Consider the following 24459-nt stretch of genomic DNA (forward strand, 5'->3'; position numbering starts at 1 on the left):
CTGCCATGCCCCACTGTGAGCACACACAGCTGCTCACGGCTTCACTCATGTCCCTGAGCTCCCACCCCAGCAGGCTGGCACCTGAACATGCATGCTTGGTACACCCCCACCATGGGTACACGAGGCTAGTTCCCACGTACAGCGAGCACACACACGCACACACACGCACACGCACTCGAACACACATGCACTGGGCCGAGAGCCCTGGAGACCTACCTCCTCTGGGATGGCTGGCCAATGGGTACAATCTTATCCTCGTAGAACCGCTTCATTGCAAAGCGGTCCAGGGCCTGGTCGGCACTGTGGGGAGAGACAGGTGGTCAGAGGAGTCAACCTCCACGGGTCCCTTGTCCACCCAGCCCTGCTTCCCAGACCCGCAGAGCCCTCCGGCCACTCTGTCCGGAGAAGCCTTCAGGAAAGGACTGCCCCAGCATCTCTCCATCCTGTGTGCTGCACTACTCAGCACAAGGGCCTTGGAGCCAGGCAGCCTGGGAGCCCACCTCAAGTTCATCACTGGCTTAGTAGCCCTGCAACTTGCGGCAGGTTACTTAACCTTCCTGGGCTTGACTTTTCTTCCCTGTCAAATGAGGTGATAACCGTGCCTTCCTTGAAGGCTGTTGTGGCAATTGACTGAGATGACATCTATAAAGAGCTTGGCACATGTGGGCACACAGTAGGTGCACAGGAAATGTTGACCATTATGCAAAGATTAAGCTGGGTCAGGTTTCTTAAAGTCATAAAACTACCGTCCTATTGCAAGCCCTTCATAGAGCATTCTACCCATCCTCAAAGAGATCATTTTTTAAAGAGACAGATCACATAGCTTCTCCATTCTTGACTCTCCAACGAGGTCCCATCCCTCTCAGAATCAACCCCAAAGTCCTTATCAAGGGTACAAGGCCCCCGGGCTCTGCCTCCTCCCAGCTTCACTTCCCACTCTTCATCCCCTCACTCACTCGGCTCTCCAAACACGCCAGCCCCTCGAATTCCCACTGCTGGTCTTTGTCCTTCCCTCTTCTCTGCCTGGAAGGTCTCCTGACACCACCCACCCCACCCCCTCATGGACTGTATAAGACTCAGTTCTTCCCCCCTCTCGCCACTTAATTCTGCTCAAATATCACCTCCTCAAGAGGCCTCCTTTCCCCACTGTCTTGCTCTAGTCTCCGTCCTTCAAAGTACTCATCACCTGCTCTTACTGATGTGTTTGTTTACTCATTTCACATTCATGAGGGCAGTGGCCTGGCTTTGCCCACTGCTCTACTTCCAGCACCTAGAGCCGCCTGCACAGTGGAGGTTCCATAACTGTCGTCAAATGACTAAATGAGTGGAGGAATTCCTCTGCCTCTCTGAAAATCCAAATCAGAATGGGAATCATCCATTGGTTGTTTCCTATTCTGGATGCAAAACACCTAAGTGGGAAGATGCCCCTGCCGGCCAGAAGCAGGGGAATAGACGAGAAACCTTCCAGATGGCTCTGCTGGACCCAGATGTGATCCAGTGTTTCTTTGTGACTCCCTCTCTGCTCACTCAGGTAAACAGAAGGCAGTTGGGCAAAGAAAAGTGGCCCCAAGAAGCTGACTGGACGGGGTGTCCATCCATGGGCCTGCCTCCCACGGCTGCCCCTCCCCAGGGCCCCAGACAGTAGTGTTTCCTCTCTCCTGCTCTGTCCAGGGGCCCCTGTCCCAGAGCTGAGGGCAGGGACATTCTCCTTTCCAGGGGCTCCTCCCCCTGTCCTCAGCACCTCTCACCTCCTCTGCCCTTATCCTCCAACCCGAAGGGAGGGAGAGGCCTTGGGTGGGTGGGGGAAGGGGGCTCTGCTGTCAATATTCAGAGAATGGGAGGCTCGGGGCCCTCTTACCTGGCAGAAATGTTGCTGTAGTGCATGTAAGCCGCGATCACAACACCTATCCTGCCTCGGTTTCCCTGAAAAAGCCCCGAAACACAAAAGCCTTTACTTCTAAGGCTGGCCCTCCTGCCCCCGAGCAAGGCGGGCAGGGGCTGCAGAGAGGGGCGGGTTCTCAGGGAGAATCGGAGGAGGGAGGAAGCGGATGGGAGGCTGGTACCTCCACTTCCTGGGGGTGCACCCCAGACAGAATCGGTTATCCCCAAGAAGGAGAGTACACACGAAAACAAACTTGCACGCTCACACAATCCAGTGACACGGGCAGGTGCATACACCCATCCAAGAATATATTCGTGCATGGGCATGAACACGCGCGCGCACACACACACACACACACACACACACACACACACAGACATCCTGCAGCCCCCGCTCTGACCTTGTTGTGTAAAACGACAACATTGTGGGGATCTGCGTTGAGCCAAGTGTCCATGGCCTTGCAGACACTGCAGATCTTCTCCAGGGCTGGGGTGTGGAGGTCGGGCCAGCCAAATTCCAGTACCTGTGGCCCAAGCCATGAGTGAGAAGCGGCAGAAGTCCAGAGAGTCAACGGGCAGGGGGGTAGGGAGGTGCCCACACACGCCACGCGCCAGCCCCACAGCGATGCCACCAGCAGTGGGGCCTCAGCTCCTGCCCTGCACATCAACACTCTGGAAGGCAGGGGTGTGGAGGCAAAGGACACTGACCCAGGCCTACAGACCCTGGGTTCTGACACTGGCTCCCTGTGGGCCTCAGGCCAGTCACAGCCCCTTCGCCAGCCCCCGTTTCTGATTGTGCAGAAAGCAGAGGCTTAGAGCCGATGGCCCCAGGTCCCTTCCATATGACTGCGACCTTAAAATGCGCTGGGAGCCTCCAGCATTGTTCCCCAGCTCTCCTCCCACAGATAACCCTGAGATCTGGCTCAGGGAGGAAGAAGGAAAGGTGAAGCCTGTTCACGGCTCTTTTCCAGGCCCTGGACACACAAACCATCAAGTTTTCAGGCCAGCCGAAGGAGGCCTGAGCGAGACAGAGAGCAGATCTGAATAGCAGTCATCAGGCTCCTTCAAACCTTTCTTAACTCACAAAACTTTAAAAGAAAATCTGTGCTCGGAAGGGCCCAGAGAGCACATCTAATCCAGCCTGTCCACTTTCAGAGGTGGAAACTGAGGCCCAGAGAAGTCTGCCACCCGCTCAAGGTCACACAGCGACAGGCACCATAATCCAGGGGCCGGAGCAGATGGGCATGCAAAGCGCACACACAGCACACTGAACAGCAAGTGAAAGAAAGTTGGCTGTAGGAGGGTCTACGGTGGTGATTCCCAGCTGGTTTAAATCCAGGATACTTTTCAATAAGACTCAAAATCTCACAGCTCCAGCCCCACCCCAGAGACTCTGTGTGCACCACAGGTGGCAGACCTTGGTGGAAATCACTGTACTGAGCTTTGCTTTCTGTAATTCGTATTACAGAAACAATAAATATATTATTTTCTATTTTCCAAATAGAAGATGGCACTGTAAGTCTGAACAGGCTTTGCAAACTGTCATAGCACTTTCCCCCAAGATTCTAATGTGGGAACCTCAGAGGAAGGGAGCCCCCCTGTTCCCTCTTCCAGGCAGGGAGAATCCCTCCCCACCCCAAACAGCCATGGACTCACCTTGGCGTGGAGCTTCGTGATGTCAGGTCTCCGCTCAGAGAGGTTGAAAAGCTAGAAGGAGGAAAAGGAAGAGATTGTGAGAAGGTTGTCTCTCTTTTCCCTGCTGGAAACTCTACCTACATGACCATACATGGAGTCCTACCAGATACACACGGATGGACAGGAACTCAACTGCAGGTTCTCAGGATAAAGAGGGAGACAGAAACAAGTATGTACATGCCCAGCCACTCCCCTGGATGAGCGGACATCCTGAACTGAAGATGAGAAGGGGACAGAACCTGTCTCAGGTCCCACATGCCACCGCCAAGGTGGGCATCTCTCCACACTGAATGGAAATTCAGTAGTGTCAAACGATAAGCATTTGGCCATCTCTGGTTTCCTCTTCACATGTCGACTTCAGAAGCTCACCGCACGAAGATGTAACTGCTCCGTGGTCGGGCGCCCTCCATAGGAGGGTGCAAACTGTGCTGGGTCAGCCCTCTCAGACCCCTGACACCCCTCTCCCAGAAGACACCGCCCAACACCTGACCACATCCCACGGGAATCCCCCAACCTCTGGATTCCCTTCTCCACCTCTGAAAGAAGCGTGCAGAACTCCCCACATCCACCTCATGGTCTGGGAAACTCAAAACCCCTGTGATGTCACCTGGGGAGAGAAGAGGACTGCAGGGTCTGGAACGGGCAGGATGCAGCAAAAACCCATGGAATCCTGGGCTCCTGAAATAGGGCAGGATCTTAGATAGCTTCTGGTCCACTCTTGAGGCCGTAAAGGAACACACTTTATGCCATTAGCAATGGCTAACACTTCAGTGTTACAGTGTCCACAGCCTGCCAGGCCGCACTAAGGACTTTACATCTACCACCTGCCTTAATTCTCTCCACAACCATAGAGGTAAGTAGACCCATTTTACAGATGGGGATCCTAAGGCTTAATGAGGCTAAGTGCCAAGATCAGATAGTTGGTGAGAGCACAGCAGCATTCCAACCCAGAACATTCTGACGTTTAATGCCAGACTCTTAACAACGCCCAACATAGCTGACGGATGGGTCTCCGTAGAGGGCTGAATGGTATCCCACAAAAATTCACATCGACGCGGAACTTCAGAATGTGACTTTATTTGGAAATAGGTCCTTTGCTGATGTAAGTAGTCAAGGATCTGGAGATGAGATCATCCTGGATTCAGGGTGGGCCCCAAATCCAATGACTGGTGTCCTTATAAGAAGAGGAGAGGCCACACGGACACAGGAAAGAAGGAAGGTCACATGATGACAGAAGTAGAGACTAGAGCAAGGCTACTGCAAGCCAAGGAGCCACTAGACTGCCGGGAGCCACCAGCAGACAGGAAGAGGCAAGGCAGGACTCTCCCCTGCGGGATTCGGAGAGAGCATGGCCCCACTGACACCTTGATTTGGACTTCTAGCTTCCAGACTGTGAAAAACTTAATTTTGTTGTTTTAAGCCACCTAATTTGTGGTAATTTGTTACAGCAGCCCTAGGGACCTAATACAGCCCCTACACCCCACCTGTGCTCAGACCTCCCAGGGCAGCCCCTCATGATGGTCTGTCCAATCTGTGGGTCCAGGCCACAAGTACCTCCTTGTAAAGCAGGCCTGAGCGCTCCTATGAGGCCAGGATAGATCCAATCCCCCAGGGCAGCCCTTCTGACATTGGAGACCATGGTGGGGGGTGGAGGGGACTTCCTCCACACTGGTTAGGAGATCCTCCTGTGCCAGGTATGATCCCGGTGTCAGCAACACCAGGTCTCTCAAGACACACTCTGCCACAACTCTGCCCTAAGACTGCTCAGCGGCACCGACAGCACGACACCTCTGCCACTTCCTGACTCTGTGACCTTAGACAAACACCCCACCTCGCTGTGTTCTCGAAAAACCTGCTTCCTAGGACTGTCGTGGTGTTAAATGTGTGAAAAGGAGTTAGAACAGGGCCTGGTTTATCACCAGGGCTCAATAACATGAGCTTTTCCCGTTATTCTCTCCTCCTGGTCAACACACGTACGTACACCCACACGCACACGCGCGTACCCACACGTACACACAAACATACAAACCACACACACACACACACACACACACACACACACGACTTGGCTCCAGATGCCGCATCCCAGCTGCAGAGACACTCCTTAGGGCCAAGGGCAGGTGCAGGGAGAGAAGAGGAACAGCTGGCTCAGGGGCAGGTGGGACAAGACACCAGCAGGAGGAGGTGGCAAGCAGAAAGGACGGGGCACTGGGCCAGCGGGCAAGGGGCCCCATCCTCACCAGGTAGTTGCCTCCATGTTTGGACTTGAGCATCTGGGCCACCTCACGGAGGTTGCTCCGGAAGTTCTCCTCATTGGCTGTGCTGGGGAAGGAGACGGCGATGATCCTCTCAGTGACATACACCAGGTCCAGCTCACAGCTGTCCTCCGCGGCCCGGCTCACACTCATGTTTCTGGGGAGACAGTAGGCAGAGGCGGGTCGTGATCAGAATCCAGGCCCCCAGGACAAGGTCCAGGGGTCTAAACCCCCTACACACTATACGTAGCCCCCAAATCTAACCCGGGGGCTCGGCTGCCCCCTGACCCAGAGCCAAAGCCAGAGCCTTCCCCCGGCAAGGCCAATGCAGCCCACAAGCCCAGTCTGGGAGCGCCGGGGATAACAGAGCTGGGCAGGAGCTGGCAAGGACCTCAGGCCATTTCAGAGCCAAAGAGCGACGACACCAATCCTAGGTGTGCATCAATCCTGTCGGCATGGCCTTCAACCTGTGATCCCAGAGGTCAGAGGTCAGAGCCAGGGCCGGAACCAGCCAGGGCCCGGGAGTCCAGCTCAGCCTCCTAATATACTGTGGCCTCCTGGTCTGGCAGAAGTTTCTCGAAGGATCCCCGGACGGCTCCGGAAGAGGAAGGAGAGCCTGAACTGGGTCCTCTCACATCCTGGAGCTAGCCTTCTGCTGCCCTCCCCTTGCTCTGAGCTGCGGAGTGGGCGGGGAGGCCCCTCAGGAGCAGGGGCAGCTCAGGTGACATGCTCACCTGGGCTCCAGGTAAGCCAGACCACAGCACACATTCCAGCCCTCCCCAGAGGCAGGACAGCTCCTGCCCTTTTTCCCTGGCTCTCTCCCCACCTCTGGCAGCTCCCACTGCCCCGCAGGGCTGCTTCCTACCAGTGACCTCCCTGATTTCTAAGGGCTCAGGAAGCAGAGGGGGCTGCTGCAGCGGCAGGTGATCCCCAGACATCCCAGTGCCACCTGAGCTCCTCAGAGAGGTGGGGAGCCCCCTGGGCTGGGCACCGGGTGAGGGGAGGTGGGGGTCTCACACCTTTACACCTCACCCAACTGCTCTTCCAAAGGAGGGTCCAGGGTGCCCACTGGGGAGCTGATGGGAAGGGGAAATGGGTCTCAGGACACTGGCATTCCATTCTGAGGCCCACCTGTAGTTTCTGGGGTCACCTCACACCCTCCCCTTCTTACCCCATCACCCCAGCCTCCTAGGGTCCTGCTTCCCTTCTCTACCCAAGGTGGGCAACTCACAGTTCATGTTGATAACCCTTCACTTCTGTGGGGTAAAGTTGGGACTGGAGGGGCAGCGGGAGGAATACCATGGGGTGTTTCAAAGTGATGGGGTGACATGGGGGTACAGCCCCGGGACACCAAGAAACCGGACAGAATACAGATCTCCACCACGGTTAGCTCCGAGCCCAACAGTGTAGATGGGGCTTGGAAACAGGAGAGCCAAGGGTGACATACAGCTTCTCTGTGGTGGCAATGACAGGGACCAAGGAGCAGAGGGGCCAGTGCGCTGGGAGCCCACTTTGAATTTGGCCTCTGAGTCCGGGTCTTTCCTTGTCCTGCAGCCTTTGTGGGTGGGGCTCCTACTCAAGGCAGAACAGCACCACCACCTGGACAACCTCGGCATCGCACTCTGCACCCGCCCACCCCAAGGTGATTCTCATCTGTAGGGGAGGAGGGGATACTCTAAAGGACCCCACCAGTCTCTGTGGACAGCTGGCAGCTGGACTACAACCCACCCACACCAGACCCTCTCTGACTGGTGGTCCATATCCCTGGGGCCAGATTCTCACTCATCTCAGGAGCCTCAGGGGCGAGGGGGGAGTCAGAGAGGGAAGGGCCCAAGCCAAAAAACCAGAGAACCTGGACCCAGGGAAAAGAGACTCTGGGGCTTCCCTGGTGGCGCAGTGGTTGAGAGTACGCCTGCCGATGCAGGGGACGTGGGCTCGTGCCCTGGTCCGGGAAGATCCAAAATGCCGTGGAGTGCCTGGGCCCGTGAGCCATGGCCGCTGAGCCGGCGTGTCCGGAGCCTGTGCTCCGCACGGGAGAGGCCACAACAGTGAGAGGCCCGCGCACCGCAAAAAAAAAAAAAAAAAAGAGAGACTCTGGATGACCAAAGTCCCCTGTGCATCCCCTTCCCCCAGCCCCCACCAGCTCAGCCAGATAGAGAACCTTCCTTTTATAAACGACCCTCCAACAACAGAAACCTCTGCCTCTGGAGAAGAACGGGATCTAGCACAGGCACCAGCGCTAGCCGGTCCTGAATGCAAACCCAGTGCTGCCTCTTAGTGGTTGTGTGACCTTTCACGAATCGCCTCACCTCCCTGAGACTCAGTTTCTTCATCTGCAAAATGGGAATAAAATACTTACCTTGCAGGGTTGTTGCAAGGACTAGATGAGATCATGCAGGTAAATGAAGAATCCAGCTCAAGGACTGGCTTCAAGCTAAAACTTTTGAGTTTCCCACTGGCGTCTACCTGTATCCTCTCTCTGTGGCTTCCACGTCCGCCCGTGCTCCCTATCACGTGCTTTGTGACTTTGGTCTCGGAGACCCAGAGGCATGACTTGCTGGGAACACCCACAGTGACCTCACTGCCTGCACCCACTGCGTCCCCCATAGCCCAGGCATACCTGATGGGCTGGGGATGGGGCTGGACACTTGGCGTGACTCTGGTGGAGCTCTGGGAAAGAGAGGAGAGAAGCAGCATTAGGGCGGTGGCCGGCTGGATGGCAGGAGGACAGCAGAGAGCTGTCCACGCGAGCTGTCAGGGCCACAGGGAAACACAGATTCCCTTCTCCTGCCTCTGCCAACATTCCAGCCCAGGCACCCTAAAGCCCAGCAACACAGCAACTCAAAGTCAAAAGCGATCAATGCCAATCCCACATGAGCGCGCCAGTGTGCCTGCGAGCCCCCAAGGGGAAGGGCTCTCTTTCCTTGGGCGAGGGAGAAATCCCAAATGCTGAGAAATGCACCACGCCTGGGCTGTTGCCATGTGGCTGAGTACACACTCAATAAAAGTCACTAAACCGATAGAAACGCATTTCACCTGGATTCGCTGGACGTCAGAATCGTGACCCCAAGTGGAGAATAGAGCTGGCAACCATGAAAGAAGGAAAGATGAGAGCACCGGCCCCGCTCTGTCCAGCTCTGAACACTTCTCCTCTGACCACCAGCTGCCCACATTCCCCTCCTTTAAAGCAGCAACACCGGCTCATTCAACCAAGTTTTGAGACAGGAAGCGGCCAGGCACGGTGTGCACCACCCAGGGCTAGGCAGCAAATCGTGCTCCTAAGGACGCACTGTCCATTGTCTGTTACCCCCCTCACCCATTCCCATCTCCAGGGTTGTCGACTTGTACAAAATTAGGCAAATGGACCCAAGTCAGTGTCCAAAACATCCCAGGCAACCCAACAGCACGGTGATGAAAGTGCAGGATCAGAGTCCCACAGCATCCTGCTGGACAGCCTTGCATTACTTAACGCTCTGAGCCTCTATAATGTCACCAGTGAGATGGAACAATCCTTACGGTATTGCTTGAAGATTAAAGGGAATTATGCACATAAGGCACTTACACGCTCTCACCATTATTACATCAAGTACAATTAAAAGGGTAGTTAGCGATACAGCCAAACATTCACCCCTACAGTAAAGCAAAACCCTGCGTCACCAGCTGCCACCATCCTTTCAGCCGTCTCGCTCGATGCAGAACCGGACGTCCAACCTGCACATTCCCAGGCCCAGCCAGAGCCCTCTGAGCCCACTGGCACCTTCCAAACATCCCTGAGCCTCCCCAAAACCGGCCTTTCCTGACCACCAAGTTGCATCTACCTCTTGGAGGAGACGGAACCACAATCCACCAAGGAGAGGAGAAACAGATGACCAGCAAGATGCACCTCAGATTTCGGGCTGGACCACGGGGGTCCCAAGAAGAGGAGCCCCCTTCAGCCCTCTCCAGGCCCCGCAGCGCCTACGAGGCAGGGGTGGGTGGGCTCTGAGGCCCAGCTCCCAGCTGAGCCCAAAGTCAGGGCAGCCCCGCTAAGAGGAGGACCCTCCACCCAGCCTCCCGTAAGAAGGCTGCGGCCAGAGTCCCCTCTGCCTGGGCCGCCGCCCAGCTCTGAACAGCTCAGCCTTGGAGGCAGCAGGAGGAGGAAACAGCCAAGGGGGGCTGTCAGGGTGGAAAGTTTCTCTGTCTCCCCAGCTCTCCTGGCCCTGAGGACTTGGGTTTGCATGAGTCAGGCTTGGGGAGCTGGGGGGTGCGAAGGCGGGGGCAGTAAGGAGGGGTTGAGTTGTGTTTGGTTTTCAAGACCCGAACCAGGCTGTTCCAAAACTACCCACTCAGAGGAACGCAGAAACCCAACACTTCATCCGTCTCCGTTTCGCTGGTCCCTCATGAGGAGCCGCTGAATCTCCCCAGGCCCTAGGCCCTGCTCCAGGCCCCAGGGCCACCCTGCTATAAATAGCCCCTCGGGTTCCATCCACTGCTGACCCACAGCCATGTTTGGAGGAGGCTGCACCGCTGCTTCTAACAACTGGAAGCCACAACCGTAGCCAAGGCTGGAGGTGTGGCCAGGAACACGGGGCCGAGCTCAGAGAGACAATTGGATATTGAGACGGGCTTGGCAGGGGGACCGCGGAGCCGAGGGGAGCCAGGGGAGCTGCCACGGGCACAGGGGCGAGAGGCATGGACAGGGCAGGAGAGCCAGCTCCCGCTCGCTTCTCCACCCCCCCTCCCCAATGTTACAACACTCCACATTCCTCAGCCTCCCCACCCCAAAAAACCAGGAAAGATAAATAAAAACTTGGCCCCAGCAGAGTCTGGCCATACTGCCTCCAGAGGTGATAAGACAAAGTCCAAGCCGGCTCTGCTCCGCCAGGCTTGTGGGGTGGGGGTGGGGGAAGGGGTGGCAGGGGAGGAAACTGCCCTGGACAGTGACCCCAGCCCAGAGGACAGGGACGAACAGCTGGACAGTCATCCCCTGATGAATCACTGGGCTGCCCTCTAACTGACAGTGCTTCCTGTTTTCTGCAAAGTTTGGGGGCATGTGACACTCACTGGCAGAAAGCAGACGTGCACAGGTAACACGTCTGAGGGTTGGTGGAAAGAGTCACAAGGAGAACCGGAGAACCAGAAATGGGTCGGGGGAGGGGGCGGAGCATGTGAGCAACACAACTTAACGCTCCAGGAAACACAGTGACCTCCCACATGCAGGGCTAGAGACGGGGCACCTTCGCCAGCTGCCTAATCACACAGGCCGTTTTCAAGAGGGAGGCTGTCCTCTCTGCTCCCCAACGTCACGTGCATTCTCTCATTCAGTGAACTTCACTGAGGGCCACCGGCTGTGCGTGAGTTCCCTGACCTCAGAGAGCTTACATTCTACGAAGGAAGATACTCATCCACGAAGCCAGTGTAAGAAGCAGTCGCTTGGTCTCACTGACCAATCTGTAAAATGGGTACAGCACAGTCTTGTGTGATATACCTGCTCCACTTAGAGCCTCCAGGAAAAACTACCAGAGGGCTTTACAAAGAGTACTCTAAACGTTTTATTTTATAAAGAAAAAGAAGCTCTCTGTCTGCCTGTAATTCCATTCCTTTCCTCTCTGGGGCTGTCAGAGTCCTTTACCCACAGGCTCTGAACTTCTTCCCTGCTCCACCCAAGACATAGATCAATAATAGGACTTTTGATCCAACTCCCTAGGCACCAAGATCTCTCCCATATCGTCATCACCAAAACACAGTCTCTCCTTTGCTTAAAGGACACTGTGAAAGGAAATTCCACAGCCTTCCTCAAACAGTGTCTTACTTCTCTTACTATCAGGCAGTTCCTCCTGGTATCTAACCCTCACCCTTCCTGCTACAGATTCGGCCAACTCTGTTGGCTTTGGTCCTCACTGCAGGCGGAAGCTGCAGCCCACCGCTCAGATAGATGCTCCACGGCAGCTCAAGACCTATGACCCTCGGCTCCGTTTTTTGCCTTCTTCCCCGCCATGTAGCAAGAGTGGGAACCCGAGGACCTGGGTGGGGTCGGTTTGGAGCAACGACTGTGTGGGAAGAGTCCTGCCTTCCTTTGAGGTTCATAGACCAAACACAACAGCTCTGGACCAAAAGAAAAGCTGTTTCCGGAGCCCACGTCCCCAGGGGGCACAGTTGGGAGGAGGGTCTGGAAGCAACACCAGGGGCCATGTCAGGCAGGCAGAGATTGGTGACCAATCTACGTCAGGGGCCCTTCCCCACCCCTATGACTCCTCTGGGGGCTGTGGCCAACCCCCTCCCCTCCGCACCAGCCCCTCCAGCCACACCCCTTCCTCTCTCCTTCCTGCCCACCCGCCTGGATTTTCCCAAAACAAAGTGCGACACAGCACATCATCCACAAACTCTGCAACACACCAACCCCGTTGGAGGAAAACAGCCATTCCTGCCCTGTGAGTCCTGGGCTGCGGGCCAGAGACAGGAAAACAGCTCAACAAACAGGCACATTATCACAGCAGCAGGCCCAGGGCAGCAACCATGCCGCTTCGGAAACGGGTCTCCTCACCCGAGGCAGACTGCAGGAGAGCCCAGTGGCTGGGGAGGGGACCCTGAAGCCACTCAACCTGGGACAGGTGTCTGGGATCCTCAAGAATTAGGTTTTCTCTCTTCCTTTGCAGTACTCGTGCCATTCTGCAATCTGCTCACTTGCTTAGCCTTTCATGAACTCCTTTAAATAAACTAACTAGACCCAAACTCATCTTGTCCCTTCTCCCATATCCAGGCAAGACGCCACCCTTACGCACCCCGGCACGCACAGACACACACACTTTCATCCCAGATCAACAGAACTTTCTCCTAAAAAACCTCTCATTCCAACTAAGCGGCAACCTCTTTCTTCTCCAGGACCAAGGTCATACACACCCTTGCATCAAAAAGTTCTCCATGATGTCTAATTTCACTCTCTCTTGCTGCAACCTTACCTTGTAGGATCTGTCTGGCCCAGGCTGGAGTTGTGGGGAGCAACTGCTCTAGGACTCGGCTCATAAGAGTGTCCAGACCATTGGCTAAAAGGCTTGGTTCACACACCATCGCCCTGTCCCCTGGCCAAGGGTTGGGAAACACCAGATCCAGGCAGCAGTCCCAGGATGGGATGGAGAAGACATTCATTGAGTCAGTGAGCCCCTCCAAGCCTCTGTTTCCTCACCTATAAAATGGGGCCACAGCATCTGCCATAGCGGGATGTCACGGGGATCAAAAAATACCCAGCCAGTGGGGACTTCCCTGGTGGTCCAGTGGTTAAGACTCCACGCTGCCACTTCAGGGGACATGGGTTTGATCCCTAGTGGAGGAACTAAGATCCCACATGCTGCACAGCACGACCATACACACACACAAAATATATACCCAGCCCAGTTCCTGGCCCTTAGCCAAAATAACAGTAATAAGACCGGTTAACATTTATTGAGCACATAGTATACCTTTTGTGTGCATTAAGCTAGTTAACTTTTAGTAGCAGGCACACAAGAAAATTACTTTCTCCCCTGTACCCCAGCCCCAGAAACATCACAAACTCGGACAAGGGTCCATCCCAGCATGTGTACTCCACTCCCATAGGACCCGCGCGTACCTTGAACAGAGCCTTGCCCATTAATTTGAGAGGCATGTTTTCTGCTCTTCCTGGCGGGGCCCTGTGTGGCCCGGGGGACACCTCCACCTTGCCGGGCTGGCCTTGCGGGGCTGGCCCAGGGCAATGTGACGGAGGTGGTGGGCTCACCGCAGAAGTGTGCTGCCTGCAGCAGCCCAGCACCTCCCTCCGAGGCCCTCCCCGCCATGGGTCAGGCAGCTGTCAGATGATAGGGCCTCATGCCATCAACAGCTCCCCCATGCCAACCGCCAAAACCACTCCCTGTTCCTCTGCAGATCAGGGCGGGCAAGGATGGAGAGGCCAGCAGAGGGGCAAATTGTCAGAGAAGGGCAGGGAAAAAAGAGAAAGGTCCGATGTTGCCGGGCATCTGCCCCTGGGGTGGTGTGAGGACAAGCCCAGGCACGAGTTCGGCTCAAAGCAGGGTCCCAGGAGAGCCCCTCTTCCCTTCCCTGGGGTCCTTCCACTTAAGGAATTTGCCCATCGCCCTCCAGCAGGGCAGGAGGAGCCCATGAGACCAACCAGCCCATGTTCCTGCTCCCTCCTGAATCAATGGCATTTAGCCCATTTTCAAAGGCTTCTCCCTCTGAAGAAGCAGAGCCTGCGATTCCCCAGGGGCTGATGACCCTCCAAGAGCCCAGGAGTCCCTCTTCATCTCTGCCCCTAGCCCCTCTTGCTGCAGTGTTGCCCATTCCCCTGGCCGTTGCCCTGGTGACCGCTCACCACCCAGCGAGGCCTCGCACAGCAGCCTCTGCTCCCCTCCATCCCCACCCTGCAGCACTAAGGTCTGCCTCAGTGACGGGCAAACCAACTCTAGATCCAGCTGGGCTGGAGGCTGAAGCCAAGACTAAGGCCCAGTGTCTCAGTCATGGGGCCTGCTCACCCTCCCAGCCCCTCTCCCCACTCCGGAATTGAGATGAGCTCTTCTACAGAGGCTGCGAGGGACGCCCACCAAACAAGACAGGTGTTAGGCATGTCTGCCTCCCCCATCCCCCGCACCCCAGGGACTCGCCGCACCTTCCTCCTTCCCTTCCGAATACTTACATCTTCCTCAAGGCTTTTCCGTGTGTTTCCACCCCGGAAGGCTCCTTCTCCCTGGAGACAAAGAAAAGGCAGTCAGAGAGGGCAGTCGAGGAAAGACATCGAAAGGTACCAGGTCTTTCATCTGCTGGATGTGGCAGTGGTGGGGGTGAGGGCTTGGCGGAAGGGTCTGGGAGGGGGCTTGGTTGTTTGTGTAGCATTTCTTTGTCCACTGACGGCCCTTCAGAGCCAACCATATCCTCTCATTTGCGTCTCTCCTGGGGGAGATATTATTATTCCCATTTCTGCAGATGAGAAAACTGAGGCACAGATAGGCTCAGGACTTGCTACAGTCTCACAAATAGAACCTTGGAGGAGTTGGGAGGTGAACCCAAGTCCTCCATCTCTGAGCCCATCACTCCATGCCGGCTGTTGCCAGGAGACGCCTCTCAGCTGCCAGCCTCGGTTTCCCCACCACACGACCCACCCACTTCCTTCCCTTCCTCCTCCACGCAGCCTTGAGGAAATCGTCTGTCTGCTGAGTCAGAAAGACGTGTTTGGAAAGATCTGCCTGGCTCTCTCACATTCTACATATCTAATAAAGAAGCCCACGTTTAACCACGGGCCTCTCCCTCCCTGTCTGCCTAGTTCCCCAGCAATCCATTTCTGAACACACAAGGGGATGCTCCGATATCCAGCTTCCAGTGCCACCCATGTCTCCGTCCTTCCCCCAAGTTCCCCAAATCTACTCCAGAAGGGTGTCCTCAAACACATCCGTTCACTTTCCCCCCAATCTTCCTTATGCTTTCCCGGCCTCCCCAGGTGCTCACCCTGCCCTACCTGCTGTCACTCACCGTGTCCACTACATTCTTTGGAGCAGTTTCAGTGTTGACGGGCTGTGGGCAGAGGGAGAAAACAGCATGAGGCCTCAGGGCAAACATCCCCAGGTTGGCTCTCTCCCCGGGGCTGGTGGCCGTGATGGGCAGAAGGCCTCCTGAGACAGCACCGATGGTGCCAACCCAAGACTCAGACATATTGTGCTGACCCCAAGCTTGGGGGGCAGAGTCTGGAAAATGAAAGACAATCCTATTGGTCCTAGAACCATCCAGCTTGACAAAACTCACTAAGGCCCCTGACTCCGACAGTCACCGACCCCTCAAAAAGGAACGAGGAGCGAGTAAGTGACTCTTGCTCCTACCTGCCAGGCACGTGTGCCTACACCAGCCGCTTCATTTATTCACAAGAACCCAGTGAGGTAAGTACTATTACTATCTTTGAGCCCCACTTTACAAATAAGCAGAAATGTGATGAGTGGACCAAAGCCACTGACTACTAAGGGGGACAAAAGGGTTGGAACCCCATCTTGGGTCTCTACACTTCATGCTGTGTGAAACCACAGCAGCCGCAGATACCAGGCCTGCCAGAGTCTTCATGCTTCGGTGGACTTTCAAGGGCCATCCCCATCTTTGGCCCTGCCCCCTTGCAGACCTCAATTTCCTTACCCCAAAACTCTCTTCCATCCAGACCCCTTGCTATTCCCACATCCGGGCTTTTGTTTGTGGAGCAGCTTCTCCTCTTTTCTTACTAGCTCTCCTCCTCCATGAAGCCCTCCCTGAACACCCCAGCAAAGGGCTCTCTCTCTCCCACCTCAGAACTCCAGTAAGCCTTACTGTCTGAGCTACTTATCTGGTCCTCAGCGTGTGAATAATCTCATTGTGGGAATATGTCTAATTCCCCAACTCTTGTTTTATTTTTATTTGTGATTCTTATCCCACCTGCCTCCGAAACAGAGTCAGAGCAGCGTTTTTACCAACTGAGTTGCCATAGCCCTCGGGCCGGAGACTGTGCCGTACGTGTAGCGAGCCGTCAATAAACACCCGGGGACTGATCCTGTCCCTCACCCTGGTGCCGTCCTTCCCTTGCGCAGACCAACTTCCTACTAAAGGCATCCTAAAACGTGGGCTCCTTGGACTCCCCCATAATGAGAGAGAAACTCCCCATTCCAGGGCCACCTCCTGACCACGGTCTCCAGGGCTCCATTTCCAACTCAGTGATGTGGTTAGAGGGGCCCTTGAATCACACAGATGGACATGGACATGAACGTCAAGGTCACGGAAACAAGCCTTTGCTGAGATGACTGTGGACCAGGTTTAGACAGTAGGTCTCTGAATAGGAAGCACCTGCCCCAACCCCATCCCGGGACCTGAGGGTGAGCTGTTCATGTCTGAAGACAGGGGAGTGGATAGAATGACCTCTGAAATGTTCTGGCATCTGGGAGGAGAACTGGGCCAAGATAGGGATGGAGGAAGGAAGTGGGCTGAGCTGAAGGCAGTAGCGCTCTTTCTAAAAACGCCCAGACTTTCCCCCTACTGCCTGGGAGACAAGAGACTGAGGCCAAAACTTCTTTCCAGGTGGGTGAAACCCCCTGTATAGTTCAGGGTCAAGGCAACTTGGGAGGGTTGAGGGAAGACAGAGTCCAGGAACGTCGTATCAGCCAGCCCCTCCCAGCCCACTAGGTGGGCCCACCTGGAGTGTGAGGATGGCTCTGCAGGGGGAGTCAAGAGGCCACATTCTGTCCCCCCCAGCCCAGCCCTAATCCTCACCTAGCCAGCCCCCAGAACCCCATTCCTGAGCCACAGGCCACCGGGCAGGAGGCAAATGAGCCCACAGCAAATCCCCCGGGATCCCTTCCCCAGACTGAGCTCTAGGAGCTGCCTAACAATCAGGACCAGGGTCTCCACTCAGCCTCCAACCGCCACCCGGCCCCACCAGGGGAGTCCTCCGCAGCAGTGCCAGCCTGCCCCAGCCCTCTGAGCCTCCGCCCATCTCTTCTGGTCCAGGGCTCTGTAATGCTCATGTGGAGACCATGGGCTGGGCAGAACGGGCCAACTGCCCCCGCTCTGAGCTGCTCTGGCTTTCTGTGGGGAGAAGGCTTGGAGCGCAGATCACAGGGACCTTCTGCGTGCAGAGCCTACACAACAGGACTGCCTCTGAACCCAGACCTCCCAGTTCCAAAGCCCTCCCTCTTCACAGTCTATATAATCCCCCTCCCTGACTGGGGGGGTCAGAAGGTTCAGAAATGGGGTGGGATGGAGCAACCAGAGACAAGAGTACCTGTCCCAGGCCCATGACAGGCCCTGAAGAGCCTCCCAAGAGACCCCGACGGGGCACAGCAGAGTGAGAGCCGGGGGTCTCAAACTTCAGTGTGCCTCCCAATCACCTGGAGGGCTGCTGACGGACACACGGGTGGCTGGGCCCTCCCCAGAGGGTCGGATCCAGTAGCCTAGAGAGGGACTCAAGGATGTGCATCTCTAACAGGTTTCCAGGTCTGAGGATGACACTTTGAAAACCGCTGGTCTAGTCTGACAGCATTGGCAGCAGACGGCTGGGCCACGTCCTGACTCTCTCTGCTACTGACTCTGTGACCTCAAGCAGGTCACCCTGTCCTTGCTGCTCTTCAGTGGGAAGGCATGGTCCTCTTTTGTGAGAAGCAAATGAGATGAAGCACTTAGAACGGGGCCTGCCACTTAGGAAGCTCTCAATAAATGTGAGCTGTTATTTATCAGCTCCGACTGCACAGGTGCAAGGCCGGGCCCTCTCCCAGCCCACCCTGCCCCACCTTGCCCCACCTTGACCCTCCTGCCCCATCCCTCCTGGGTCTGACACAATGCAGACCAGGGAGTCAACTTTAGAAACCACAGGCCTCAGCAGGGCACGAGAAACTTCTCTCCCTGCCAGCAACCATCTGAGCACCAGCCCCTCTGCTCCCAGCCCTTCCCCACACCAGCTGGAGGCCAGCCACAGGGCCAGCCACCAGACGCCTGCCTTCAGCGTACCGGTGGAGAGGCCTTCTGAGGAGCTAGAAATTTCCAAAAACGCTTTCCAACCTCAACACCCAGTGTTTTCCTGCAGTGTTTGCAAACACGGCCCAGCAGGCATGCTGCGCTCCCCACCCCTCCCTTCCACCCCAGTCCTCCTGGGATTGAAGTCCTGCTTCTCTGCTTTCCATGCGCTGCCAGCTCTGGGGCTGCTGGGAATGAAAAAGCCAAGGGAACTCATCACGGGGCGGGGTGGGCGTGGGTGTTCTCCCCTGAGGCTGCCCCTGCCCTAGGCCCTGCAGGGAAGCTTGGGTATACTAGGGAAAGCTCCCAGGCCATCAGGGCTGTGGTCTCCGGAGGCCACAGCCTCAGAGTTCCAGTGGTTGGCAGAGACCCACTAAGCCTCGGCTGTCACCCTACCGTTAGCTCGGAAACATACACACACACACCATCTTTGCACACCACTCCTCAGACACCATCTCCTCCCTCCCCATTTCACAGATGGGGAAACTGAGGTACAGAGAGGTGCGGGTATGACTCGCCCAGCCTCTCACAGTGAGATGCATGGCAGGACTCAGGTGGGCACCCAGGTTTTATAAAGCCCATCACTGAGCTCACCCACTGCCCCTCACCCTGATCCCCAGCCAGCCTGCAGGCAGGGTTAGCTCTTGCCTCTTGGTTGGTGGACTCTGCTCTTCCTTCTTCCTCAGACTCAGCTGTAGAAGGATGAAGCAGAGGGAGCCCCGACAGGGATGGCCCCTCCCCCACCTGGCCCCTCCCCCTGCCCAATCCCAAAAACGAACCCTGGCTTTCCAAAGCTGAGGGTGGCCAAATCACTGCCCCACCAGGGGTCTTCCAGAACGCCTCTTGCTCCCAAGCAGGACGACTCGAACCCAGCTCAGGAGCAGGTGGCAGAGCTTAGACCTAGTGCCACTCGACGGCCAGGTCTTGCTATCTGTGACCACTCTGCTCTGGGGCCTCAAACCCGGGAGTCGGGAGCAAGGGAAGGACTGGAGTGAGGCTCTTAGGGCAGAAAACGTAAGGAGGCATTTAGTCTCAGGATGCACAACGCTGAGAGCAAGACCTTCTCCAATTGTGCACCCCAGGTGCCTCACTTGCCTTACCTCTTCCCGGCCCTGGTCTGGAGGTGCATTTTCCTAACATTACTGCAGTAACAGCAATTACTCAGCAGGTACTAATGATGCCTTGGGCTTAACACTGGGCTCCTGGCTTTCATGATCATTATTCCTCATAACCAATGCTCACAAGGCAAGCATTACCCCATTTTACAGGTGAGGAAACTGAGGGCCCGAGAGATTAAATAACCTGGCCAACGTCACACAGCCTGTAGATAAGGACAGCTGCTATCTGAATGCCACTCTTTACATCCCCTCATGCTCTGTCTCTCCCCCCTGGCCATAATCTTCATTCAGTTCCTCTTACTCCTTCCTAATCAACTGCCCTCCCGTTGCGAACAAGCTTTCTGCGGCTTAAAGACTAATTGTCTCAGGTCCTCAGGAGGAAAAGGTTTCTTCAATGCGCTTCCAGAGGAAGAGGAGGAAACGGGCTGCAATAGGAGAGACTGGGACCAGACATCAGAGAGAACTTCCTGAATGTGAGGGGCTGTGAACCACAGTGTGGATAAGGGAAGCTGCACATCCTTTCCTCAAGTTTTGGGAGGTTTTTTTTTCCAAAAAAAGACATGCATGCCCTCTCCATGCGTTTACCCACCCCCAGCAGTGTGGGCCTGAGGGGGGGCCGGTCTGCAGAGGCCAAGGTGGCTGGGATGACTGCCTGGAGGTTCACGCAGCAGGACATTTCGGCGGCCTGCAGGGAGGGTGAGCTGGGAAAAAAATGTATCTGTGGGCTGCTGTTTTGGAGGAAGGAAAAGGCAGAGGGCCATAGCGGGTGGGGGGAGGTGCCCAAGCCCTGGACTGGGGGGAGGGGGGCGCAGAATGCGGACTCAGCCTCCAGAGGAACATTCCGTCCAGAAATTCCTCACACCCTCCCTCCTTCCACCCCTCCAGCTCTCTCCACTCTTGCCCCCTGGGAGGCCTGGAATCCGGGCAGTTTTTCAGGACAAAAAGACCCCATGACATCACATCTACTGCCACTGGACAGACAGACTGTGAGGTCAGGGCCGGTGCTGCCGGCCTGTCAAGAGGGGAAGGGAGCTGGCAAAGGAGGCGAGGGCGGGGGGGGTGGTGCGGGCTGGGATGTCCTCAGCCCCAGCACCCAGAGCACGATATTCTAGGCTCACTCGTTCTCAAAATAGAACCCGAAGCAGATGAAGAGAGGGAACTGAAAGCCAAAGGGAAGGGCAGGGAAGCACCATTAACAGGGCACTTAGAGGGGGCGTGGCTGGGAGGGCACATAGCAGACCCCACAGCCAGTCAGGGGACCAGCACCTTGGTAACAGCAAAAACACACAGCAGAGGCAGCAGGGAAGCACTCTGAACGTGGAAAAACTGAGTTTCCGGGGAGGTTGGCGAGCTCCACGTGGGCGCAGGTCAGCCCCTTGCCCCATGTTATTTCCCAGCATCCCCGGAAGGGAAAGCTTCAACACGGAGCGCAAGGGGCTCGAGAGAGGGCTCCGGCAGCCCAGGTCCCGTGAGTGTTTGGGGGAAGTCGCTCCAGGGGCCACATCCTCTCCCAGGCAGGCCAAGGCCACCAGAGTAAAAGAACAGGCTGGATGTGATTAAATGGAACATGACGCCTGATTTTCCCTGCACCCCCAGGGAGGGGACTGGGCAAGCCCACTCCTGTCCTCAGGGCCCCCCACAATTCACCCTGAGGGACCCAGCACCCGACTCCAGGTTGCTGAGGCTAGGCAACTGCGGACTCCCTCCCTCACCCCACCCTGTCCTGCTGGAATATTTCTCACACCCTCCTGCCAGGCTCCCCTCCCCGAGGATGCTGTTCTCCTCCCTCTCTGCCGGGGCACTCAGAGTCTGTGCCTCCCCAGGCCCTTCCTCCACGCCCCTCTGACCGCCCTTGCACAAATCCTCCACCCCATGCTGAGCACCTGCACCGGCCTCTCGTCTGGTCTACCCAGCCCTCCTCCTGGCAGCCGCCTCTCCAGCGAGCCACACCCACCGCTGGCAGCAGACTCCCACTCTCAAAGCCTGCTTTGGGCCACTTCCCCACTCAAGGACCCACAATGGCCCTTAGTGTTTGGCCCGTCAAGTTCAAGTTCCCCAACCTGGCTTCTGGATTCCTCCCTTATCTGGCCGCCTCTTCCTCAGGTAGACTCCACTGCCTTCCCCCCTCCCCTACCTGCAGACTCTGCTCCCATCTCATCACTCCCCACCACCATGCCACACTACTCCCGCCTCCATTCCCACACTCAGGCCCTTCCCACAGGCACCCCAGCCAGGCCCACCAAGGTGATACAAGATTGCCTGGCCCCTCATACCCCCAGCGAGGGCACTGGATTTGCTGTGGCCCCCATCAGGCTTGGTCATTTGCACCAAGGCCCTACCCCTTCTCTGTTCCAGCCCTGCCACCTTCTGGAAGGCCCTCTCTCCTTCCCTCCTCTCTTCCATTGGCTCAAATCTTAACCTGGACTTGGAACAGCAGGCAGACTTCCTCAACCAGCGCAGCACAGACGGACTGCAGCCCACCCTGGGCCCCAAAGCCGCCTCCAGTCAGAACCCCCGAGGAGGGCACTAATTCATTTCCACCGTAGGGTTCTCTCTCTCTCTCCCACACTGAGCAGGGTCCCTGGAGGGCAGGGCCCTTCACCCAACTGGGGCCTCTCCCAGTGGGGGTCAAAGGGGAGGTGGTAAGCACATTCATAGATGCCTTGACCTTCGGGGACCATGTCCCTTCTCAGCCCAGCTTAAGGGCGGGACCTCAGTGGACCCTGAGGACTTCTACCTAAGCTTCCCCCAGGGAGGGAAGCTCCCAACTGCACCCTAATAGGCATCAGTGAGTATGTGTTCCAGTGACAGCAACTCCCTTAGACAGCCCCAATGGGCCTTTTTAGGTGTTAGAAAGCTCTTCTTTACATCCAAGTCTCCCCCTCTTTGTGAGACCCTCCACCTACGAGGTTCTACTTCGGAGAGCAACAGAAAGGAAGCCAGCTTGTCCTTCAAGACGCTCTCTCTCCCATTCTGCACCGGCCCGTGTTCTCCCTCTCCAGACTAAGCAGTCTAGGTGGTGCACAAACTGGATTTCCAACCTCCCTCATCGCTCTTGGAATCAAGACTCTCTCGGGCTCATTTCTCCTGGCATTGTTCCATTTTCCAGAATCTCCCAAAGATGCCCACCCATGGCCACCTCAGTGCCCTCGGATGAAATGCATCAGGGCTGGGAGTTTGAATGAACTAAAGCAACTTTTGGCCACTCTCCCTGATGGAGAGCCAGATGGCAGCGCCAGGCTGCAGGGCTCCACGTGCTTCTCTGCTGCCTTCTCTTCTTCCATGAGGCAGCGTGATGCCTCCTCGCCCCAGGGGCACCTTGAGAAAGTCATTTGAAAATCTCAGGACCACCACCTCACAACCATTAGGATGGCTACTATAAAAAAAAGGAAAAAAGAAAAGAAAAAGAAGAGGAGAGGAGAGAAGACAAGACAAGAGAAAAGAAGAGCGTTTTCGCAAAGATGTGGAGAAATTAGAACCTCTGTGCGCTACTGGTGGGAATATAAGATGGTACAGCCGCTGTGGGAAACGGTATGTTCCTCCAAAAAAATCAAAAACAGAATTACTGTATAATCCAGCAGTTCAACTTTTGAGTATATACGCAAAGTAACTGAAAGCAGGGACTCGAAGAGATATTTACACACCCATGTTAACAGCAGCATCATTCACAGTAACTAAAACACGGAAATAACCCAGGTGTCCATTGACAGATGAATGAATCCGTAAAATGTGGTATCTACACACATTGGAATATTATTCGGCCTTAAAGAGGAAGGACATTCTGACACATGCTACAACGTGGGTGAACCTTGAGGACTTTATGCTAGGTGTAATAAGACAGTCACAAAAGGACAAATATCGTATGAATCCACTTACATGAGGTACTTGAGTAGTCAGATTCACAGAGACAGAAAGTAGAATGGTGGTTAGCAAGGACTGGGGAGTTATTATTTAATGGGTGCAGAGTTTTTTGTTTTACAAGATGAAAAGCCTTCTGGAGGTGGATGGTGGTGGTCGTTGTGCAATGAAATGGATGTATTTAATCCACTGACTGTGCACTCAAAAATGGTTAAGATGGTAATTTTTATGTTATGTGTATTTTACCATAATTTTTGAAATGAATTAGAGCAAAAAAAAAATCCCAGGGCCTCAGTCTCCTCTGCTGGGAAAGAGCAGGATTTGACTAGATGGCCTCCAGTCCTCTCACTCCTATGGCTCTGTGCCTACTGCATCTCCACCTGCCTTCCAGAAGCCCTGGCACTCAGCAGAAAGGAACCTTGCAGCCCCAGCATGAGAACAGTCCTGGCACAAGGCAGGCGTTCAGGAGATGTTTCTTGGTAGGATGGATGGCAGATAGATGGATGGATAGACCTGCCCCTAAATCCCAGGCCCGCTGGCAAATGGAGAAGCTAGCTCATGGCTGGCACTGTTTAGAAGAAGAAATCCAGGAGGAGCCCACTTGGCAATATCGGTTATTTACATCAGCAGCAAGTACTGAGGGTCTCAGGGAGAAAGCAGGCCCAGGAATCCAAAACCCCAGTCTTGATCCCAGCCCTTGCCACCGCCGCATGGCTGTAAATCAGTCCCCTGGCCTTTCTGAGCCCCACTCTGCTCCTCTCCCCAGGAAGGGCTCACACCTGTCCAGACCTCCACACAAGTCACTGTGGGCTCGGGTTGGCCCGGTGTCAGCGTAAGGGTTCTGAAAACTGCAGCTGCTGTGCAAGCCAGTCACGTTTGTCATTATTATGGTTACGAGTGTGGACCATGTTGAAATCCCAGCGCCCCCTTCACATAGCTCTGTGGCCTTAGGCCTCATCTGTGTTCCTCATCTGAGACATCGGGATAATCACAGCACCTCCCTCACTGCATTACTGTGAAGGATAAATGAGTTTATTTTTGTACAGCTTTCACAGCAAAGGTCTGCAAAGAAAGTTCCACACAAGGGTTAACTTTTCGCTATTGCTCTGATTACTATTATAGATGAAACCAACCTGGCGTTCCCATCCCCCATCCACCTCCCCCACCGCAGACTCTCCACCCCACCTGCG

General features: G+C 55.6%; 1 protein-coding gene across 11 annotated transcripts in view; it reads right to left on the bottom strand.

Annotated features, from left to right (window-relative positions):
- Positions 1-24459, bottom strand: part of TNS1 (tensin 1) — a 202312-nt gene that overhangs the window by 86997 nt on the left and 90856 nt on the right. For all 11 annotated transcript variants that reach the window (XM_049712755.1, XM_049712747.1, XM_049712750.1 and 8 more), the window contains 8 exons: positions 15306-15347; positions 14476-14526; positions 8452-8501; positions 5817-5988; positions 3538-3588; positions 2283-2405; positions 1859-1923; positions 217-300 (listed from right to left, as the gene is read on the bottom strand). In XM_049712755.1, the coding sequence (XP_049568712.1) occupies positions 217-300; positions 1859-1923; positions 2283-2405; positions 3538-3588; positions 5817-5988; positions 8452-8501; positions 14476-14526; positions 15306-15347 (638 nt within the window). The remainder of the gene's footprint in view (positions 1-216; positions 301-1858; positions 1924-2282; positions 2406-3537; positions 3589-5816; positions 5989-8451; positions 8502-14475; positions 14527-15305; positions 15348-24459) is intronic.

Source organism: Orcinus orca, chromosome 7 (genome assembly GCF_937001465.1).
Source record: "Orcinus orca chromosome 7, mOrcOrc1.1, whole genome shotgun sequence".
NCBI lineage: Eukaryota > Metazoa > Chordata > Mammalia > Artiodactyla > Delphinidae > Orcinus > Orcinus orca.